Source organism: Vitis riparia, chromosome 9, assembly GCF_004353265.1.
Source record: "Vitis riparia cultivar Riparia Gloire de Montpellier isolate 1030 chromosome 9, EGFV_Vit.rip_1.0, whole genome shotgun sequence".
In the NCBI taxonomy this organism is placed as follows: Eukaryota; Viridiplantae; Streptophyta; class Magnoliopsida; order Vitales; family Vitaceae; genus Vitis; species Vitis riparia.
In genome coordinates this window covers 1,470,987-1,491,488 of record NC_048439.1, presented here as the reverse complement: position 1 = coordinate 1,491,488, position 20,502 = coordinate 1,470,987, and the positions used below count along the sequence as shown (strand labels likewise).

The 20,502-nt window shown below is 29.8% G+C and overlaps 3 protein-coding genes across 3 annotated transcripts; all 3 read right to left on the bottom strand.

The window, feature by feature from the left end:
• Positions 1 to 9,100: 9,100 nt before the first annotated feature.
• On the bottom strand, positions 9,101 to 14,538 carry LOC117922084 (coatomer subunit zeta-1-like). The gene is made up of 6 exons (XM_034840100.1): positions 14,455 to 14,538; positions 13,031 to 13,187; positions 11,317 to 11,464; positions 11,139 to 11,216; positions 10,491 to 10,575; positions 9,101 to 9,431 (listed from the first exon to the last, which is right to left on the bottom strand). The coding sequence occupies exons 1-6, from the start codon at positions 14,476 to 14,478 to the stop codon at positions 9,372 to 9,374; spliced, it is 552 nt and encodes a 183-aa protein (XP_034695991.1). The 5' UTR covers positions 14,479 to 14,538; the 3' UTR covers positions 9,101 to 9,371.
• Positions 14,539 to 15,441: 903 nt separating this feature from the next.
• LOC117922085 (EPIDERMAL PATTERNING FACTOR-like protein 2) lies at positions 15,442 to 18,320 on the bottom strand. Its single transcript, XM_034840101.1, has 3 exons — positions 16,614 to 18,320; positions 15,909 to 15,961; positions 15,442 to 15,815 (listed from the first exon to the last, which is right to left on the bottom strand). The coding sequence occupies exons 1-3, from the start codon at positions 16,699 to 16,701 to the stop codon at positions 15,588 to 15,590; spliced, it is 369 nt and encodes a 122-aa protein (XP_034695992.1). The 5' UTR covers positions 16,702 to 18,320; the 3' UTR covers positions 15,442 to 15,587.
• Positions 18,321 to 18,480: 160 nt separating this feature from the next.
• On the bottom strand, positions 18,481 to 20,169 carry LOC117922086. Its single transcript, XM_034840102.1, has 2 exons — positions 20,029 to 20,169; positions 18,481 to 18,993 (listed from the first exon to the last, which is right to left on the bottom strand). The coding sequence occupies exons 1-2, from the start codon at positions 20,066 to 20,068 to the stop codon at positions 18,752 to 18,754; spliced, it is 282 nt and encodes a 93-aa protein (XP_034695993.1). The 5' UTR covers positions 20,069 to 20,169; the 3' UTR covers positions 18,481 to 18,751.
• Between the last annotated feature and the right edge of the window lie 333 nt (positions 20,170 to 20,502).

Sequence of the window (20,502 nt, the reverse complement as noted above, 5' to 3'; positions counted from 1 at the left end):
TTCTCGCTCCTCTTCTCTATATTTAAAGATACATATGTGTATATATATATATATATATATATATAATTTATTTTCTATTATTTTTATTATAATTCTTAAAAAATTTTAAAAATTCACTTAATACGAGCATTAAATAAAGTTTGACGAAACATATTTTTAAAAACCTAAAAAATTATTTTACATTTATCATTAATTTTATCCCCTTTTATTATAAATTATTAAAATAAAAAATATTTAAAATTATTTCTATGATATTAAAAAATATTTTTCAATATTATAAATTTCATTAATTTTTTTCAATCAATTCAAAGTAATTTTGATTAGAAGAGTCGTTAAAAACCCAATTTCAAAATTATAACCCTTTTCTTCTTTTTTTTTTAATCGTATTTTAACAATAATGTCATCATTTTTTCTTGTAAAAATAATTATTTTTAAAAAATTTATATATAAAATTTTAAAATAATTAAAGGTATTTATATTAAAAATGAATTATTCTTAAAATAAAAATATATAAGAGATTGAATTCATAAATATATGGATTATTTAAGTTTGGTCAATTAATTTATTTTATTTATATATTAATAATTATCTTAATTTAAATGATTTTATATTAATAATTATTTAATTTAAAATATATTATAATTATTATAATTTATTAAAGCCATTTTACTTGATGGGCAAGTTAATTTATAATTTTAATTTTGTTTTTTTTAATTGGGAAAAAAAAATTGAAAGCTGGTAGAGGGAGTTTTGGGTATTGAAAAGGTTCCGGATGAGGGCACATGATGCAGACGTGGCAGTTGAAGAACACGCAGCCACCATGTCACCTTCCTCATTAGGGCATCGTGGGTAGTGAACAGTGTCAGAGACACACAGCACATGGTCAGTCTGAGGCTCTGAGCTTCCCAACTCAGCGATCGACACGTGGCCACCTGTGGCCTCTCTCATCTTTAATTAGGTTTTTTTTTAAAATAAAAAATTATGTTTGACAAAACACTTGTGATAATTAAAAACCCGATTCCAATTTTTAAAAATAAAAAATAAAGTGTTTTTATAAAATATTTTTTAATTATTTTTAAAAAGTTATTTAAAAAAATAATTATAACACTAAATATAAAAAAATATTTTTAAAAATCATTTAAAATTTTAAAAAATAGGTTTAAAAAATTTTAGAAACAAAATATTAAAATAATATTTTTCAAAAACTGTTTTAAAAATAGTTATTTTTTTAAGGGATTGGCCTAAAAAATTCGACATAAAAATATAAAATATAAAACAAAATTTTTTTATCTTATTTATTATTAAAAAAAATCAAATTTAACTTGATCTAAAATGATACCTTGGCATTTTTTTTCCTATTTCTAAGACATATTTTCCAACACACAATATTTCTTTTTTCTCTTTTTTTTCATTTTATTTCTAGAAATTTTCAAGCATTACTCTATATTTTATGAAATTAATTATAATTTTATTTTTACAAAAAAATTAAATCATATGTGTGGTTTTGTTCATTGAAGATTCAATCCACATCACCCCATTTAATAAAAACTATATATTATTTTTTTATTTTTACTCAAAAAAAAAAAAAAAACATTTGAATCAATTGATGAGTAGGCAACCCACTCCCCTCCTCCATGTGGATTTGGCAGATTCGAAAAGTGAATAAATGGTGGCTTTAAATTTGTAAAAGGCTACCATTGACTTCCACTGGGGTCCACAAATTTTAAAATTTTTGTTCATATTTGGTGAGGTCTATTATTTTAATCTTAACCTTTTTTAATATATTATTGAATATAATAAAAAAGTTTCTAAATATGTATATAAAAACGCGTTTCCAATAATATATATTTTTTTAAATATCATTAATTAGATGTTGCCACATGTATAGATATGATTCAATTATTTTTCATACATTTCATTATTTTATATCTTATACATTTGCAACTCCTTCTCATCATATATCAAATGATCCGAATAAATTTTGATATTTTAATAGGAGATTGATTTAATAATATAGATTTTTCATAATAAAAATCCTTTTTTATTTTATTAAAAGACTTATGAATAGGAAAAAAAATTATCACTTAGAAAAAATATTAAGTTCTTCTGTTTAGCAATTATTTTTTAAAACAGTTTTTTATTTAAAAAAAAAAATACTTGAGGACCAGAAAACAAGGTGTTTTTAAAGGATATTTTTTAATTATTTTTTATTATTTTCATTTAATTTTTAAAATAATTGTACAAACACATAAATTGTTAAAAATAAAACTAAATATAAAAATTATTTTCTAAACATATTTAAAAATAAATTAAAAATATTTTAAGTTTTTAAATAAACTTTTATTTTACAAAACAAGTTAAAAAAGGGTTCTCAAAAATTGTTTTTTGAAAAAAAGTTACCATATCCTAAAATTAATTTCACCCCATGAAATATTTTAATTCAAAATGTCAACAAAAAAGATCTAGGTTCTATTTTTTATTTATTTATTTATTTATTAAGGGCACTTGTTGGAACTATTTCAAATAATTAAAAATGGAAAATAGTTTGAAAATCTCATGAAGATAAGATTCCAAAAATGGGATGTTTTCTCATTCAATTGGTGAATACATTGCCATTTAAACCTAAGCAATCCCTCCCACTTGTTTGGTTTTTAAATCTTCCATTTGAAGGAAATGGCACATAATAATGGTAAAAATGAGAGGAGGGTGACCCACATGGTTTGATTTTAGGGAGTAAAGGGAGGGGTTGGGGCCCTCCACCATGACTATCCTCTATCAACTCCAACCTATAAAGCTACCATTTGGGTAGATTCTCATCTTGACTGCCATTACCCAAAATAATAATCATAATAATAATAATAAATTCAATAAAATAAATACTTAAATAGTACTTTGTATTCTTCTTGGTTTTGGCCTTTTTTTAATGGGTCTCACTTGGCTCAACAACCATCAAATTGCTTTATGATGAGACTTGGGCGCTTTGGTATTTTTGTAATTTTTAGGAACTTTATTAAAGAAAATGGTATTGCTATAGCATCTAAACAAAACACTTTCAATAGTCCTAGAAAATACACCATCAATGTAAATCTTCAAATTTCATAATTTTATATTCAAATGTCATTTATTTTTATTTATAATATTCTATATCAGATAGGTAAAAAGTTTTTAAAATTGTATATGTATAAACTTTTCTTAATTTTATAGAGATGTTTTAAAATTCTAAAAGTCTCTTTAAGTCAGAAAACATTAGGGATGGATCATTACAAATAGTATTAGATTCGATTTTTAATATCAATGCTCATAAGGAGTGTCAATACTTTTTATTTTTTGTTTTTTAAAAATAAAAATATAAAAAAGTAATAATTTATCTTATATTTTTAAAACTAAAAAAAAAGTTTTGATTTTATTTGTTTATTTATTTATTTTAGTTTGAATAAGAGTTGTTTTATTTTATAAAGAAAATTTTGTTTTAAAAGATAAAAATAAAAAATGTATTCATCATCACCAAGCGTTTAATATATTTAAAAAAACATGTTAAAAATGTTGAATTTATCACTATTTTATAAAGTGTTTTTAACATGATACCAAAAATCCTATAATCTTAACAATGTTGAATTTATTGAATATATATTTTTTTTCAAAGCACATTATGAGGGTTTTTTTTTTTCTTTTTTTTTGGGTTGTCGATTCACCATTTTTTTTTTAACTTTACTTATTATCTTTATCTTAAGCCACTAATTATCCCTCTAATCTTTACATTTATCTTTATCTTTTTTTTTTTTCCAAAATTTTCATATGTTTGAGAGAGAAAGATTAAGAACATGTTTGGTTTCCAAAAATATAAGGGAAAAAAAAATCTCATATTTGCTTTACTTTCAAATTATTTAATTTTTATACAAAATAAAATTAATTTATTAAATTTAAATCTATTTTTTTCCCCTTTTCTATTTTTTCATACATTTTTTCTTCAAAATTCTTAATAACCAAACATCACTTAAGGTTTAATTTATTGAATTTTTTTTTTCAAAGCACATTGTTTTTTTGTTCTCTTTTCCTTTTATTTCTTTTTCTTTTGGGTTAAGTAATTGACATTCATAAAAAAAAATATCTAATAAATTATGAGTTCAATACATTCTATTTAATAGAAATACAAATATTCTTTACTTATTATTAGACAATCATTTATTCACAAACCTTGCGTGAGACTAATAGTTTTTATTTCCCTTATCATGAAACTTTCACTCTAACCCCCATCTCTCTTTAGGGCTATTTTAGTAATAGGTTCTATAGGAACTAAAGAATCTTATTTAGTGAAATACCCACCGACAAATTCCAATGTTCCTTTCATTACGGTACACTCGAATAAGTTCTTAAGATATCGACATCAATGATAGTGACGATACATTTCTCAAGATTTTGATTAAATATATCTAATCATCATATATTTGAAATTTCATCATCCATCTCCCTTATTTTAAATAAAGTATTTAATGAAATTTAAAATCTATCGAGTTTAGCTATATTTACGGGTACCAGATATATTTAACCAAAAACCTCGGGGTAAGCAATGATATAAATTGAATAGGTATTTTATTATAGGCTGACAGGGATATGGGATGTGTTGAAATCTAATTTAATAATGTAAATGGATAGAGATATGAAGTGGCGAAACCAATATTTTACTTTCATTACCATGTAATTGGTTGTAAATGAATCTTCTTCCAACTTGCAAGTACACGGTTTGTGGAAATTCATGGCATTCCAATTCCGATTGTTTGGATTTGAACGTGTTTTTCCATGGAAAATAGGAAATAATATTATAATGCTTAAAACGTGTTCTACAAGTCCTATGCTCACGCGCCCTTTGGTGAGTTGCATTTTGAATATTGTCCACGTAATTCTATTTTCAAAATTTATTGTATTTTTTTTTCAGTTATTTTCACTAGTATTTTTTAAAACAGTTTTAAAACGATTAAAAAGAAAATTATTTTATTTATTTAATTTTTTTATATAAAATAAATATTTTAAATATTTTTCCATTTTTAGTACTTTAAATATATTTGAATTTTTCGGATGGGAACCTTTTTTGGGAGAGTGTGACCACGCGCTGTGGAATGGAGAGTGGGATAGGGAGCCGCAAAGGTCAAGGTGACCACATGGTACCATCATAGGATTGGGCGGAGGAACCTTTAAAATTAAGGTTGGTGATTGGCGCGTAGACTCGCGAGACTTGGTCAAACACGTAAACGTGTGACAGCCTTTAGTTTAGGCACCGGTCTATCTGGGTCGTCCGATGAGGAGACCACCATGAAGGACGCCTTTCCCTGACAATTTAGAAGACTTGTGGAATGTTCTCATACATGTGACGTCCATGGTATCGTCCCTACGACCCCATGTTTCATTCGGACACTACTGCAAGTGGGGCTTTGTTTATTTATTTATTTTTAATTTTTTAATATCACGAAAATGGTTGTCTATGATACACAAGACTCACTTTTGATTTATTGATTCTTTTTTTAAATTTATATAAAATATTAGTTCTTAACCAAAAATTTAATAAAAAAATTCTATTATTATTAGAGCACGATTTATTTATTTAATATATTGAGACAACCAAATAAAATATTAAATTGAGAATTAAAAAAAACTTTAGCTTAAATTGATTTATTATATCGATGTATTACCTAACATTTAAAATTTAAGGTAATTGATAATATAATATTATATCAAAGTTTGCATGAAATATTTTATCCTAGTCTTTATAAAGTTTAATATTATATTAGAGTCTTCTTTATTTACGATGATCAATACGCGATTTGACTTGAAAGATGAACCTAAAAAAATTATTAATGGGATTTTGAGATAATATGCATAAATAGTCTATTTCCTAAGACGTTAGACGATTATATAAAGACTTAAATAATTTAAATTATTCCTTGCCATGAGAGAAATAAATGATTTATTTGAAAAAACATAAATGAACGTTGACCAACTTTGTGAAAAAATGAGTGAGGGAAGGCCGGGCATTCTAATAGATAATTAATAAGGATTTAATGGCAATAGTCAATTGAGATTGATTTGAGATATTGGAATTGAAGCTATGAAGTACATCGTGGGCCATTAAGGGGAAGTTTTGAGGAATCTTTTTTAAAAAATATTGTTAAGATGACGTTGTTCAAAAAATAAATATAAAAATATGATACTTTTCACCACTATTTTTTTTAAAATTTTTGTATTAAATTCGTATTTTGAAAGACAAATTCATTTTCTATTATGAACTTATTTTTACAAAAGATGGGTTTTATTTGAAATTTAAAAGCATTGTAGTTTAAAAAATAATTAATTTTTATGTTATGTTATTTTTTTTAAAAAAACAATACTACTTCCACACAAAAAAAAAAAAGATATTTTGAACCTAAAAAAATGGTAAAAATCACATAAATGATTGCATTATGTTTGGAAACTGTTTTAAAAAAAAAAATTTATTCTTAAAACAAATAAATTATTTCCTAAGTTTTTACACCACCATTGCTAATTTTTTAATAGAAAATATATTTTTTTTAAAAAAACTTATTCCAAAAATATGATTTTTTTGAAAAATCCATTTTAGTTGCCTTGTTATCACTTATTTTTTAAGGATTATTTAAAAAAATAAAAATAATTATATAAATACAAAAAATAATTAAAATAAAACATTTATAAGTTATATATTGAAGAATGGTTTCCATTGTTTTTATTTTAGACCTTCTAGAAAGAGATTTTGAAGTGGATGAATAAGGAAAACAAAGGAAAAAAAAAAACATTTATTAGTATGGATAAATAAGAGTAGTGATGGGTCAATCCCTCGCAACTTGCAAGTGGGGTGGCGGTGAGTGATTTTTACTATTGACACGAACATCACTTCAATAAAATTTAGGAGATGAGTTAGAGGGTGGACATGGACATCACAACTATAGAATGGACCAAGACAATTGACTAAGAGATGGCTTGGCTTTTGTTTATGGATTTATTTATTTGTTTCTCACTTTCTTTGTAGTGACATGACTCCAACTCTGTTTGGAAAAAAAAGAAATTGGAAACGAAGCGTGATGGGTATGATAAGTGGTAGCATTAGTCAATGGTAATATGATTGTTTAATTTAGTGGGTCCAAGAGATGATGGGAGACATTTCTAATTGTAAAGCAACAAAGAATGTGGTGTCCAGTGCCACCCATGGATCTAAGTAAGTTCGAAGGTACTTCCTCTTTTTTTTTTTGGAAAAAAAAGGGAATGCTTTGTTTGGCATGTTTTTTAATTTGCATTTGGAGATCTTAGCTTTATTTTTATTTATAAATAAAGAGAATATAATTTGAAGGGTTGTCATATAAATCTTGCCTTCATTTAGGAGTAATAATGATTATGTGTAAGGAATTTTTGTTGATTTTAAGATAATTGGGATCCATCGAATGAAAATAAAGATTAAAATCAACATATTTGATTTAAAACAAAAAATTATTTTGGACAAAAAATATTTTTTTAATTATTTTTATTTATTTATTTTAATAATTATTTTAAAAAAGAATTATACAAATATGAACAATTATTAAAAATAAAACACTACATATAAAAGTTTTTAAAAATATATTTTAAAACATAAAAAACAAGTTAAAATTATTTTAAGTTCCAAACGAACATTTGTTTTACAAAACATTAAATAATGATTTTCAAAATTTCTTTTTAAAATTATTTTAAAAAACAATTATCAAACAAGATCGAAGAGTTCTATTGTATATTTTGCAATTGATTTTAAAAGCATATTTTTTAAATTTTAAAATAAAAATAAATTTTGAGAGTTTATTTCCAAGTGATTTTTGTGGATAAATTTAAGTATTTTAAGGTTTTTTTAATAGAATATTTTGAAAAAAAAAAATTTAAAAACATGAAAAATAAATTAAAAGACAACATTATATTCCCACAAACTATAGATATAATTTCTAACCCATTTACTAATATATTTTAAAACAAATTTTAATAGAATAAATTCTAAAAGAAAACTGGTTTTCTTAATTAAAAAAACTGATTTACATTCTAAAATTAGAGAGAAACGCTTCTAATAATAATTTTCAACCGACACAGGACATTCATTGTGGAGTTTAGGACGTTGATCAATCAGACGCACGCCAAACACACGCCTGTGGCGGCAGATTTAGGTTTCACCGACTCCACCCATCCACTCTTTATGACTATGAGTCTATGACCCCAACAAAATGATGAAATTTGGGACCAAAATTTCAAGATTGGACGATGAAACGAGGGGTCGATGGGGGCCCCTCTTCGTAAACAACCAGCTTGGCTGAGTGTTCACCATAAGCCAATTGTCTCTATTCATGTTGAGGCGTGATCGAGAATTTGTACTAAAAACACCTCTTTTATTTATTTATTTTTTATTTTTTATTTTTAAAGAAAAAATTATTATCAAAATAGGTTGTCTTTTTTTTATAATAAATTTAAGATATTTTGACATGCTTTTTGATAAAATGTTCTAAAAAATGATAGGAAACATGGCAAATAAATCTGGCTATTTTTAAAAATTGTTTTTCAAAAACATTTTAAAACTAATTTTCCATACTTTATTCCTTAAAACAACTTAGAAAATAAGTGAAAACATTTAAAAAACAATAAAAATATGTTATCAGAAGATACCAATCCTTTTCAAAAAACTATTTTCTACAGAAAGGGAAAAATAACCAAACATATTTTCCAGTATCAAAAAAACAGTTTTCTAATTTTAATAACAAAAAAAATTGTTTTTAAAAATAATTTGATTTTAATTATTATTATTATTATTATTATATTTGACATGTTGTAAAAGAGAATGATGTATCAGATGGGATCTCAGAGTATACCTGGAAACCATGGAAAAGGCATTAATTTTTTTCTCTTTGGCAGCCTGCCACGGTGAATGGAAGACTAGCAAATAGCAATAGCGCAAGAGCACTTCGATTGATTCCCACAAACACTTTGTCAAGGACTGATGGCCATGGGATCATCTAGTTGCCACTCTATCTGCGCGCATACCAGCCCTGCTTTCCTCACTGCATCCAATCCCAGAAAAGATAAGTTGGCCTTTTGAAGATCTGTATCTAGCATTGAATATTATTCACCGAATCATAATATAAGCTATATTCAGTGAATCACAAACTCTTCAAATCCAATGATCAATCAATTAATTGGTAAAGAGGAGGAAGGCCATAAAGGGGGCCTGACAGCATGATCCTCGTTTTCCAGTAGGGTCAAGCAAAATATAACCAAAGGGAAATGAACGGGTGTTCCACTGAGGAAAAATTTAATCACAAAAGAAAGGGAAGCCAACTCATTTGCTGCAGTGCGTATCATTTGAGAAGGGATCTTGTCAAATGTTCACGTGCTGTTGCCAATGCTTGGGTTAGAGTCTGCAGAAGAGAGATGATAACATTAGGGTCGGATTGAGTCGTAAAATAAGGGAAGTCGATCATCGTCGTCACCAATGTAGGTGCACAAGAGAGGTGAATTAGTGGGGTTGGACTCACTTAACTTCTCTAGTGATCATAATTACTATATTCTTGTGTGTTTTCCAATTGCAATTTTCAAGTTGGAATTTGGTAAATCTGTTGTGGATGTTTACTTATGGTATATTTGGTTCCTAGAAAAATTTGAGAGAAAGAAAATAGAGAGGAAGGTTAGGTGGTTTTTCTTTTTTTACTTAATTCTAAATAGAACTTTAATGCTTAATAGTGATAAGTATTAGGTTGTTCGTTTTTGTAGTATTTTATTTCTATTAAGTATTAAAAAGTAAGGAAAAACCAACATATTACTTTTTCTATTCAGTAAAAAGCTAAAAAAACAAATACCTTCTTAGAGTTCGGTTTTCAGAAAGTACTAAGAAAAGAAAAAAAAATGTCAAGGAAAATTATTTTTTTGTATTTGATTTTACCATGGGAAAAACGAAAAAAAAAGTTATAAATAACTAAAATTAACAAAAAACTTATATATTTTTAAATTATTTAATCTTTATATAAAAGAGTTAAATAAGTGAAATAAGTTTGAAGTAGAAAATAAGAACAATTTATTGACATTAAATCTATTTTTTATTTTCCTTCATTTTTTCTTTCTTTCTACTTTTCTTTTCTATTTTATTTTTCTCACATTTTCCCTCAAACTTTTTGGGAACCAAACATAGCAAAAAAGTACATAAAAAGAAAAAATGAAGAAAAATTAAAAATAAATTTAAAGTCAATAAATTATTTTTATATGTTAATGCAAACTCATTTGTTTTGTTTTATCTTTTCTATATAAAGATTAAATAATTTGAAAAAGCATAAGTTTCTAATTAAAGATATCTTTCATGGTAAAACCAAACAGGAGAAAATAATTTTCTTTGCTATTTATGTTTTTCCTCTCCTTAATACTTTCAAACATAGCATTATATTTTAGAGAGGGAAGAAAGGACAGAAAGATGAGAGTCATGTCACCTGCTCAGATAATGGAGCTCCAGCATCAATGCTATGAGCTGCTACTTTTCCCTCAATAACACTGGCATCGGTTTCAAGGATCATCCTGCCAAACAAAGAATAACATTATTTACCGGTATAACTCAATGGACTATGCAGTGGGTTCTACTTGCAGTATATGTCGTAGGCAATGATGGTTAACAACAGTTCTTATTGCAGAATGAACATCCTTTTTAAAGTGTACCGCACCAATTTTCATCTACCAGGTTGAAACCAAAATTATGATTCAAAATTTCAAATGAAAAATTTATAAAATTTTGAAATAGGAGCATAAACTCGTGCAATTTGGATGATACATGAAAATAAAACCATTCTGTTTTACAATTTATGTTCAAATCAATTTCTCAAAGATTGCATTTATCTCTGGCTGAGCCTATTTTCATCCTGCCATTCATCCATCCAAACATCTTCGTATAATATGAGAGCAGATTGTACATAGATGGAGTGTACAATTTCACTTTGTTGTAAACGTTATGGATATTTACATGCCAGCTTCATATCATAACATGCGCACTTGCTATGAGAAGATCCTAAATTAAGTTCATGTGTAAACAAGGGCATTTTGAAATATTTTAAAGCACGAGAGAACATGAGAAGCATATTGCATACCCTCCATCAACAATCTCATCAAGGCATAGGAGAATGAGATCCAAGTTCTCAAGTGCCTCCCTCTTGTCAATGTTGTTCCTAACAAAATGGGATGATGTTTTAGGTGGCAAAGAAGCATCAATTACAGATCATCAGAGATGAAATCAAGAAGTGAAGGCCAGAGTTATGATTACAATACCTGAGGAGAAGGGCAACTGCATCGGAGAAGCCCTGAAGAACTGTGGCTAAGATGAGTTCGTTTTCATCATCACCTCCAGTCACAAAGAAGTGCAGATCCTGGATAAACTTGTAGATAACTATGTTGTTCTCAAACATTGCTATCTCCGCTGCAGATATCAACAATATGATAAACAAGTCTAATCTAGGCAATTTGAGCAAGCCATAGCTTTACTCTTTCATCTCTAAAAGAGATTGAATAGTACAGAAAACTAGATATTTAACATTGGGTGCATGACAGGTGTCCATTAAATTCAAGAACAGAAAATTCCTTTTAAGCTCTTAAGGAGTAGTATAATTGCACACGGGAGTGAGAAAAATATTAACCAAATATCAGTGTTGAATTGGTACACAAAGTGTAAATCGATATATAGCATGGTAGGTTTATATTCTTTGATGCCTGGAAGTCTTTAGGATATAAATGATAGGAAAAACAAGCATTAAACTAGCAAATTCAGCAAGCTGAAAGCCAGGGACCAACATACAAATTGTAGATAGACACTATGTCCAAAGTGACTATTTGGTGTCAGTGTTTCCTACTCGTTCTGCTTCATAATTGGTGCAGTAATTAAGAATACAGGAGATTTTTTTTTTTTCACTTGTTGAAGATAGATTTTCTTATTTGGCTTACAGCCAGAAATTTAAAATTTTATTCCAATTAAACATAAAGAAAACAATTGCAACATCAAATAGAACTCATTTGACCAACTGCAAAATGCATAATATAAATGTAGGAAGTAAAGAACTTGAATTAAAAACAAATGGAAATATTTTGACATTTACATTAAAAAAAAATTGATGAATAGGAATCAACACTCAAGGGCATAACAGCATAAATCTCCAATAGATGTTGATAAACTTCAAACTTGAGAGGAAAACCATGTAGATGGGGCTTACAAAAAAAAAAAGGAACCAGATTAATCAAATGAGGAAAATTTGGAAACACTTTTTAGTACTAACCAAGAAAGAATAAACTTTATTAAACAATTATTATATTGTGGGTTATTGGTACTGTGGACCTTTGCCCTTGTTCAAGAAATCCCATTTAATAAAGATTAGTCATTCAATTAAGAGTCCGTTTGGTAGTGATTCTAGGAAGAGCTTCTAACCTTTCTAGCACTTGAAATTTTTTATCAAAAGAGTTGTTTTCAAATGTTAGAAAGACTAGAAACGCTTCCTAAAATCACTATCAAACAAGCTCTAAATGTTTATGGTGCTTTATCTTTGAGTGTGTCTGAAAGAGTAGGGGAGAGAGGAAAAAAAAAAATATAAATATAACAAATTTAGAAGCATGGGTTTATGAGCATAGATATTACTGTACATGAGTCAACACTACAATTCATCCCACCAGGTGCTTCCAAAAATTGTAATGTCATACCATCCTTGCAATATGGGCAATGTATACACACACATTAATATAATTTCTTCAGTAACATTAAGGAAAGGTAAAAGTTTCAAAAAAAATAAAATAATAATAATAATAATAATAATAATAATAGCAATGGTAATCAAGAGACAGAGCCTTCAATTGTAAATCTAATTACTGAGTAGCAACACATCCAACAAGGCTGACACAAAACATTTTAAGAATGCCAAGAACTAACAAATTATTCTAAAATCCTGAACAAAAACAACAAGAGAAACTATTGATTTAGAATTCAACTTTATAATTATACCCTCAGTCCGAGCATTTGTCTTTTGAGTTTTAGTGAAGACGGACTTTTCAAAAGCTAATTTTGCAGCATTTGTTGGCCAATCATCGGAGTAATATTTGACTGCCACACGCTTCCCTTCAGAATCCAGAAGAAGAATGTTTTTTATAGAGGGGCAAGCCTATAAAAGAAAAGAAAACAAAACAAAATCTGAATTGATTAGAAGAAAACAATTAACATGATGAATGCATGTCCAAACAAAATAAAAAAGATTGAAAGAAAAAAATTTGCAAATCTAAACTGAAACTTGGATCCAATTTCTTTCTTGGTGCTGGAAATAACATATATACCTTTGGGTAGGTAGAATACATAAAATTAGTGCAAGAGTTTCCAAAGAAAGTATGAACTGCACATAAATTTATCATCCACAAATGTTCTTCAAATAAAATGTCATTACACTGAAAATAAATGGCCTTTATGAATGTTCAGTTTTTGAAATCTGTAACAATCTATATAAGGAAAAAGGAGAGTTATAGAATAGTGAATTCAATGATAACAATGGTACAATGAAGAAATCGAGTATGAATCTGTGATTGACTTTGTTTTCCTACGCTTTCCCCACAATCAGAAAGAGTATTGAGTAAAGAAGAAAAAAATTGAAGAAGCTTCCCAACGATCATTCAGACCAGATCTGGTCCAAATTGCAAACATATAATACATTCTAAATCACACATCCAAATCGCAACAATGCTGAAATTTCACTTGATCAAATCTAAATGCCAACACATTTATAGTAAAATTTTGTTTTTTACTCCTGCTGGTTGCTGTGAAAAAAATAAAAAAAAAATCATGATTTCGGTTTCAATTTCCTTTCTGTCTCCTGAATTTTCTCCACAACCAGGTCTACCTTGAAGACTCAAGCATACATGAATGGCTCCAATGAAAAAAAAAAAAAATACATGAATGGCAGGTATTGCAGAGATCAGATTGAAATATCCAAGTGCAACAATACTAGAGCTTTCACAGATGAAGATCAAAGCATAAAGACACATTTATAATAAATGCTCCCATTTCCTCCGTTTGGTAGATGAGAAAACGAAAGAAGGAGGACTGGAAGAGAAAGCGAGATTTGAATCTTACAACCCTGAATTCGCTTCATTTCTTTTCTGCATTTTCTCCAATCGGAGAAATAATGCAATTGCAGGAATTCCAGTAATCAGACAGAATATTTAAATTAAAGAAACCACATCAGTCTCACTGATCAAATTCGAAAATTAAAAACACGTTCACAATAATTTCCGCATCTCCCACGTATGGTTGCTGAGAAAAACGAAGGAAATGAAAAAGAAACGAGATTTTGAAACGCACGACTCCGAATTCATCATCTTTTTCTTCCTCCTAAATTTTCTCAGAAACCAAACAGAATCTAAAGAATTCCAAGTACTTACTCCGTGAGTAGAGAAGTTCGCCATTGATCCAAATGCGACTCTCAGCTTCGATCGCGGTTGATTTCAGAAAAAGATGAATTGGAGTTGGTAGCCTTTATGGTGAAAGAAGAAGGGCAATTTGGTCATTTCATAAAAGTCAAGGACTGGTCCATTCAAAAGAAGCCCACGTATTAGAGCCCAACCCATGACTGATTGGGCTGCAATTTGATCCACTATATGTTAAATGGGCAAAAATAATGTTAAAAATGGGCCAACCATATGTATCTCAAGAGTCAAGACAAAACATTTTGAGCCATGTGGATTGAAAAGCACAAAAATCTTGTACAACTACTATGATAGTTGAAAATCGATATTGAATTGAGTATTTAATAATTTTAATTAGATAATTGTATTTTACTATATATATAATTTAATTAATAATATTTAAAAATTTTAATTAATTTTAAGAGTTTAATTAATACCCAAACAATTTATTTTATTCACAAATGGATAAACAAGCTTCTTGTCTATCAAACAAGACTTAATTCACTAAAGTTTGGTTCTTGAAAATTTTGACGGAAAATGTGAGAGAAAAAATACGAGGAAAGAAACATTGAAAGAAAATGAAAAATAGTTTAAATTTAATAAATTATTTTTTATATATTTTTTCCAATTCATTTTCTTTATTTCATTCTGTTATATAAAAATTAAATAATTTAAAAATATATATAAAAAAAAATTGATAAATTTTAATTATATTTGATTTTTTATATATATATTTTCAAGGGTGAAAGTAAACGAGAAAACCATTTTTCTTCATATTTTTTTTCTTTCCATAATATGATTTTTTTTCTTTTCTTAATACTTTCCGAAACCGAACATAGTCCAAGAAAAAAATAAACCAATTCTAAGGTCTTCTATGGTTGAAATTAGATGGATAATGTACATATGGTGGACTACTAATTAGAAATAAGAAGTGGATTCATTCATGAGGTTCAAGATCTTGCATGATGAAAAGTGATCCAATTCTTCACAATAGGCACCCAAAAGACATATTCGTTCATCAAAACCATATATTTAACTCTGCCCTAATATCATAGTCATTGGAGATGAATATTGAATATGAGTGTTTGTACAGAGAAGCAAGAGGATGGTCATGGGCTGTAGAAGGAGGGTCCACACTTGCATTTCCAGCCCTCAGGCTCATAGTTGGCATACTGGACACCCAGATGGTTGGTGGTTGTGGGCACTTGAATGGCTTCACATGGGGTGCATCCATAGCATTTGTTCTCACAGCTTGGTGGCCTTGACCCTATTTTGCTCTGCCCCTTGTAGTATGCTTCTACACTCATCTCTCCCTCTCCTTCCATGCCTTTGATACCCTGAAGAAGCATAATATATCAACAGAGAGAAATATATATATATATATATATATATATAGAGAGAGAGAGAGAGAGAGAGAGAGAGAGAGAGACCTGTTTTGAGCTACTCAGGGTAAATTGGAAGGGCTGGGGACTTGGGCCTGTGGCTGTCAAAACAAGTGAAGGGTTAGTACAGAGACATTGAAAAGGTGGAAAGAAAAAAAAAATAAAAATCAGCAGGGGGGTAAAAAGCTTTTCAGGAAAGAGGGTGGCTAAAAGTTGGAAGCAGAACAGCTGGAAAGCCTGGAAGGAGTTAAGAAGAGGCTTTTCACTGAGAAACTATAATGATAAGCTGAGTAGGAGAAGCAATTTCAAGGCAAAAAAGGGTCTGAATCTCTGGAGAGTGATGACCCAGCAAATGGGTTGCAGCCAAAAGTTTTAAGAAGGTAAAGCTGAAGTTCAAAAAGGAAGCTTTTGGACAAAAATTGGAAGCATCAAGTGAAAGTAAAAACTCCAATGTGAGGTGTGTTGCAGAAGTGAAAAGAATGGAGATTTAGTTGAAATGAGGAAGGAAAACGTTTACTTGGGTGCTTCAACATATCATATGATCAAATAAAAAAAGTTTGAAGATTTTGGACACAGAAATTGAAAGCATCAAGTGAGAGTAAAAAACTCCAACGTGGGTGTGTTGCAGAAGTGAAGAATGGAGATTTAGTTGAAATGACAGGGGAAAACATTTACTTGGGTGCTTGAACATATCATGTGATCAAATAAAAAACAAGGGAACTTCTAATGTTGGTGTTAGAAAAAAAGAGATACCTGGTGCCAAAGCCCTGCTTGTTGCAGAAACCAAATTCACCATATGAAGAACTATCATTACAAAACAACAAAGTGACCTCCTCTTCATGGTTTCTTCAGAGGTTCAAATGATGATGGTGATTATGATTGCTGAGAGAGCGAGCGAGCGAGCGAGAGAGAGAGAGAGAGAGAGAGAGAGAGAGAGAGAGAGAGGATTGAATCATTCACACTTTAGAGGCCATCATGCATAATTACTGGGTATAAGAAGAGCAAGGAGGGAGCTACCAAAACACATTCCCATTTCCCAAAAAGCAAGGCACAACCTCTAAAATTTCTTGGGTTTCTCTTAGTTTCTCTGATCTTGCATTACTAGCTAGAGAGATTTTGCTTCACAGACAAGGGATTCCAGTTTCCTTCCCATTTGACAACTCACTTGAAAAAACCTTACGGTTAATCTATTTTCTCTGTCCTCCTCCCTCCTTACCTTGATTTCTTACCTTTCAACACAAGCCACCCCCACTCTCTACCCTCTCTTACTCTCTCAAATCAGTCTAAAATATTACTATTTGAGGTGGTCCATGAGCCCAGTATAACAGCTCCTTTTTTGGGGTCTGAGAAACCTGCTATACACCCTATATATCTCTGGAATGTAGGAGAAATCTCTAGCTGCCTAGACTGCAGAGCCTTTTTTTCTGATAGTTTGATTCCTATAAAAGGAAGAAAAAATCCAGTGGCAGAGACACATTTATTTAAACAGGAAAAAGCATCAATGTCTGCACTGCAAAAAGATTAATGGAGTTAGTTAAATAAGATAATAAATAACATACTTGGAGTCAACTTTATCTGTTAGGTGGGGAACACAGAGGTTGGTGTACTTCATCCAATCTGAGCCATTCATTTGGATCATCACCCAAATGAAAATTAAAGATCAGGATTTGTACTTGATCATGGATATTCCTTTTACATCTCTTAAGCGAAGCATCTCTTACCATCAGGAGTAATAGATTCCACCCACAGACTAACACCATTTATTTGATAGAAACCAAACAAGCAAGCATGAAAATCTGTGAAATGTATAAGCTAAAACCTATTATATATTGTTCTTTTTTCTGGTGTGACCTATGAAGGTAAACCTGGGAAGCAAGCCTTGAAAATGGAAATCTTGATTGCATCATACTCTCTCTCTCTCCCCCAATAGTCTTCTCTCAGTCTCTCCACCCTCTCTCTCTAGCTGGTGAGTGTAGGTTACGGCAGTGGTGTAATGTTCTAATGGTTAATTTGGAATGTGTATAAAGGGAATATCTCATTCTAAATGGCGGGGTTTGTGGGCTGAGAGATGTGATTACAAGGTTAATAAAACATCACCAGCAGATGTGAAATGGAAGCAAATAATAACCAATTATAAGCACTAAGTGTTCTTTCTTAGACTGAGATGGTCAGTTTTGAGTGTGACACTGATTTGATTATTCACTGGGCAGTACTCTCCTCACTCTGCACACACAGATGCACAGAAGAATTCATTGAGCCCTGCTCTTCCCCATTGACTCTTTTGCCTAGTACTGGCCATGGCCCATGAATATCACAATGTTTTTACCACAAAAGTATACATGTGGCAAATTCCAAGGGCCCTTTCACTGTTTTTTTGGTATCTGAAGATCAACACCTCCTTGCTAACAGAGTTTGATGAGAGACCTCAAGAGCTAAAATTCACACTTGCAGCCAAGTATATAACCACGTTCTTCTCAGTTTATAACACATTCAAGCAAAAAAATTCTAGAGATCTTAGCTTTCCCACAATACATCTTAGCACATAACCTAAGATTCACAGCCAATTACTTTGACATCATAGTTGAGAATTTAGACCAAAATCAAACACTTTCTTACAAACAAGCCAAATAACCTGTTCAGTGGATTATAAGCTTGTTACAAAGAACATGCAGAATCATCGAATATAAATTCCTCCTTCACAGAAGTTTTGGCACATGAAAGGAAGGAAGGTTCGATTTTATCAATCTACAATATGTTCCATTAGATCCCAGTAGTTAGATTTGCAGAGCAAGGAAAACATACATATCAAAGCAGTTAAACACCATCCAAAGTTCAGGATTAGCTTCTTCTATTGAATCCCAAGAATGGAGGGTTTTCTCAAATCCACTTTCTTACTCTGAGGATGATTCGTGCTTTCTAGATTCTTTCTTAGGATGAATTGCTTCAACTATTGCCTCGACCTCTTCCTTCACTCGTTCAAACACGCTCGGGCCTTTCACTTCATCTATTGGAGTGTCCTCATCAATGTCATCACTTGTGCCATGCGTTTCCTTGTCATGGCGAGGTGAACCAATTACAGCCTTGATCTCTTCGTTAGCTCTTTCGATTAGATTTGGTTCTTTTACGCCTTTTTCTTCCAAAATTGAACAAGATAACATCAGCAAGATTCTACTGTTTCGTTGTCAAACATTCATTAAAGAACAATGTGCTCATGGGGAACATAAAATTTTCGGGATATGATTTGTTTCGTCAAAGATTCATGTAGCCAAAATCAACTCCTGATTCAAGGTCTCCATAATTGAGTTATATCTCCCATTCCCTATGCTTAGTTGAACAAGTGACTCAAGGATTTCAAGAGTTAAGTCATGGAATGAGGAAAATATGGAAGAAAATTTCAGTCATAATAGGTGCACTGAGTAAGTTCTTTGTTTCTTAGGTTCCAAACACCTGAAAATCTACTACTGCACAGATTTTTAACTTCATCTTTTTCCTTTTATCCTTCCTTTTCTTGGCAATCAAATGGATTGCTTCAAACTTGGGAAAATGTCATGAATTAACATACAGGAGGGTCATAATTCATTAGAATTTCATAACCATCAGGACAAGGAAATCACTAGTTAGTGATTTGGATGACCACTTCTTTTAGGAATCAAAAAACCAATTTTAGATAAACCCCATCAACAAAATTAAACTATTTTCAGAGATTAAGACTCAACTGGACCATTTTCTGAATACCCTACAGAACCCAAAAGACAATCTTTGCCAATAACTGAGATTATTTTGCATAAAACCCCATCAACAAAATCACATTTTTTTTTTCAGTGATTAATACCCAATGGTTCACTTTCTGAATACCTCAAAAAACCCTAACACGGTCTTCACCAATTCACCCCAAAAAGGGATTTGACTGACCCACCAACAATATGAAAATTTTCTTTCTTCTCAAAATGATTCACAGGCCCAAGCAATAATCTTTAGCAGTAAACGAGATTCACCCAAAAGGGCATTGACCCATCGACAATTCCAATTTTTCCTTACACAGATTTCAAAATATCCCGAAAGAATCGACAAGTAGTAAATATTATCAAATAGTTAAATTATATGGTGAAAATGGAATTCTTCTCCGTGAAAATCATGAAAAATATGGAAAGGGGTTGAAGAAAAATACCTAAAGGAGAATCAGTGTGGTCAGGACTTGTGTTTGCCATGGGAAACTCCTGGGAAATTTTGTGGGTTTGTGGTTTGAATCGGGGAACGAGAGAGAATGGAGGCCGCGATTAAGGACACATGAGAGGGGTTATGAAAAGAAATAAAAACATAATCATTTGGGTGTTTTAGCCATGGAATTCACATTTTCACACCTGTCACATTTTCCACCGTAGAATTTTCTCAAGAATTCTGGGAAAAAAATTAGGAAAATTTTTAGGGATATCTAATTTACATTTATGATAAAATAATTTTGATGGTTAGTAACTTCTTAAAATCAGTTTGACAATGATTCTAACAAGCATTTTTAATCTTAAAAGAATATATAAAAAGGTGTTTAACAAAATTTAAAAATTAAAAAAAAAATTATCAAAAACACTTATAATATTTTTTAGAGAATAGGAGATTATATTAAAAATATTTGGAAAAAAAAATA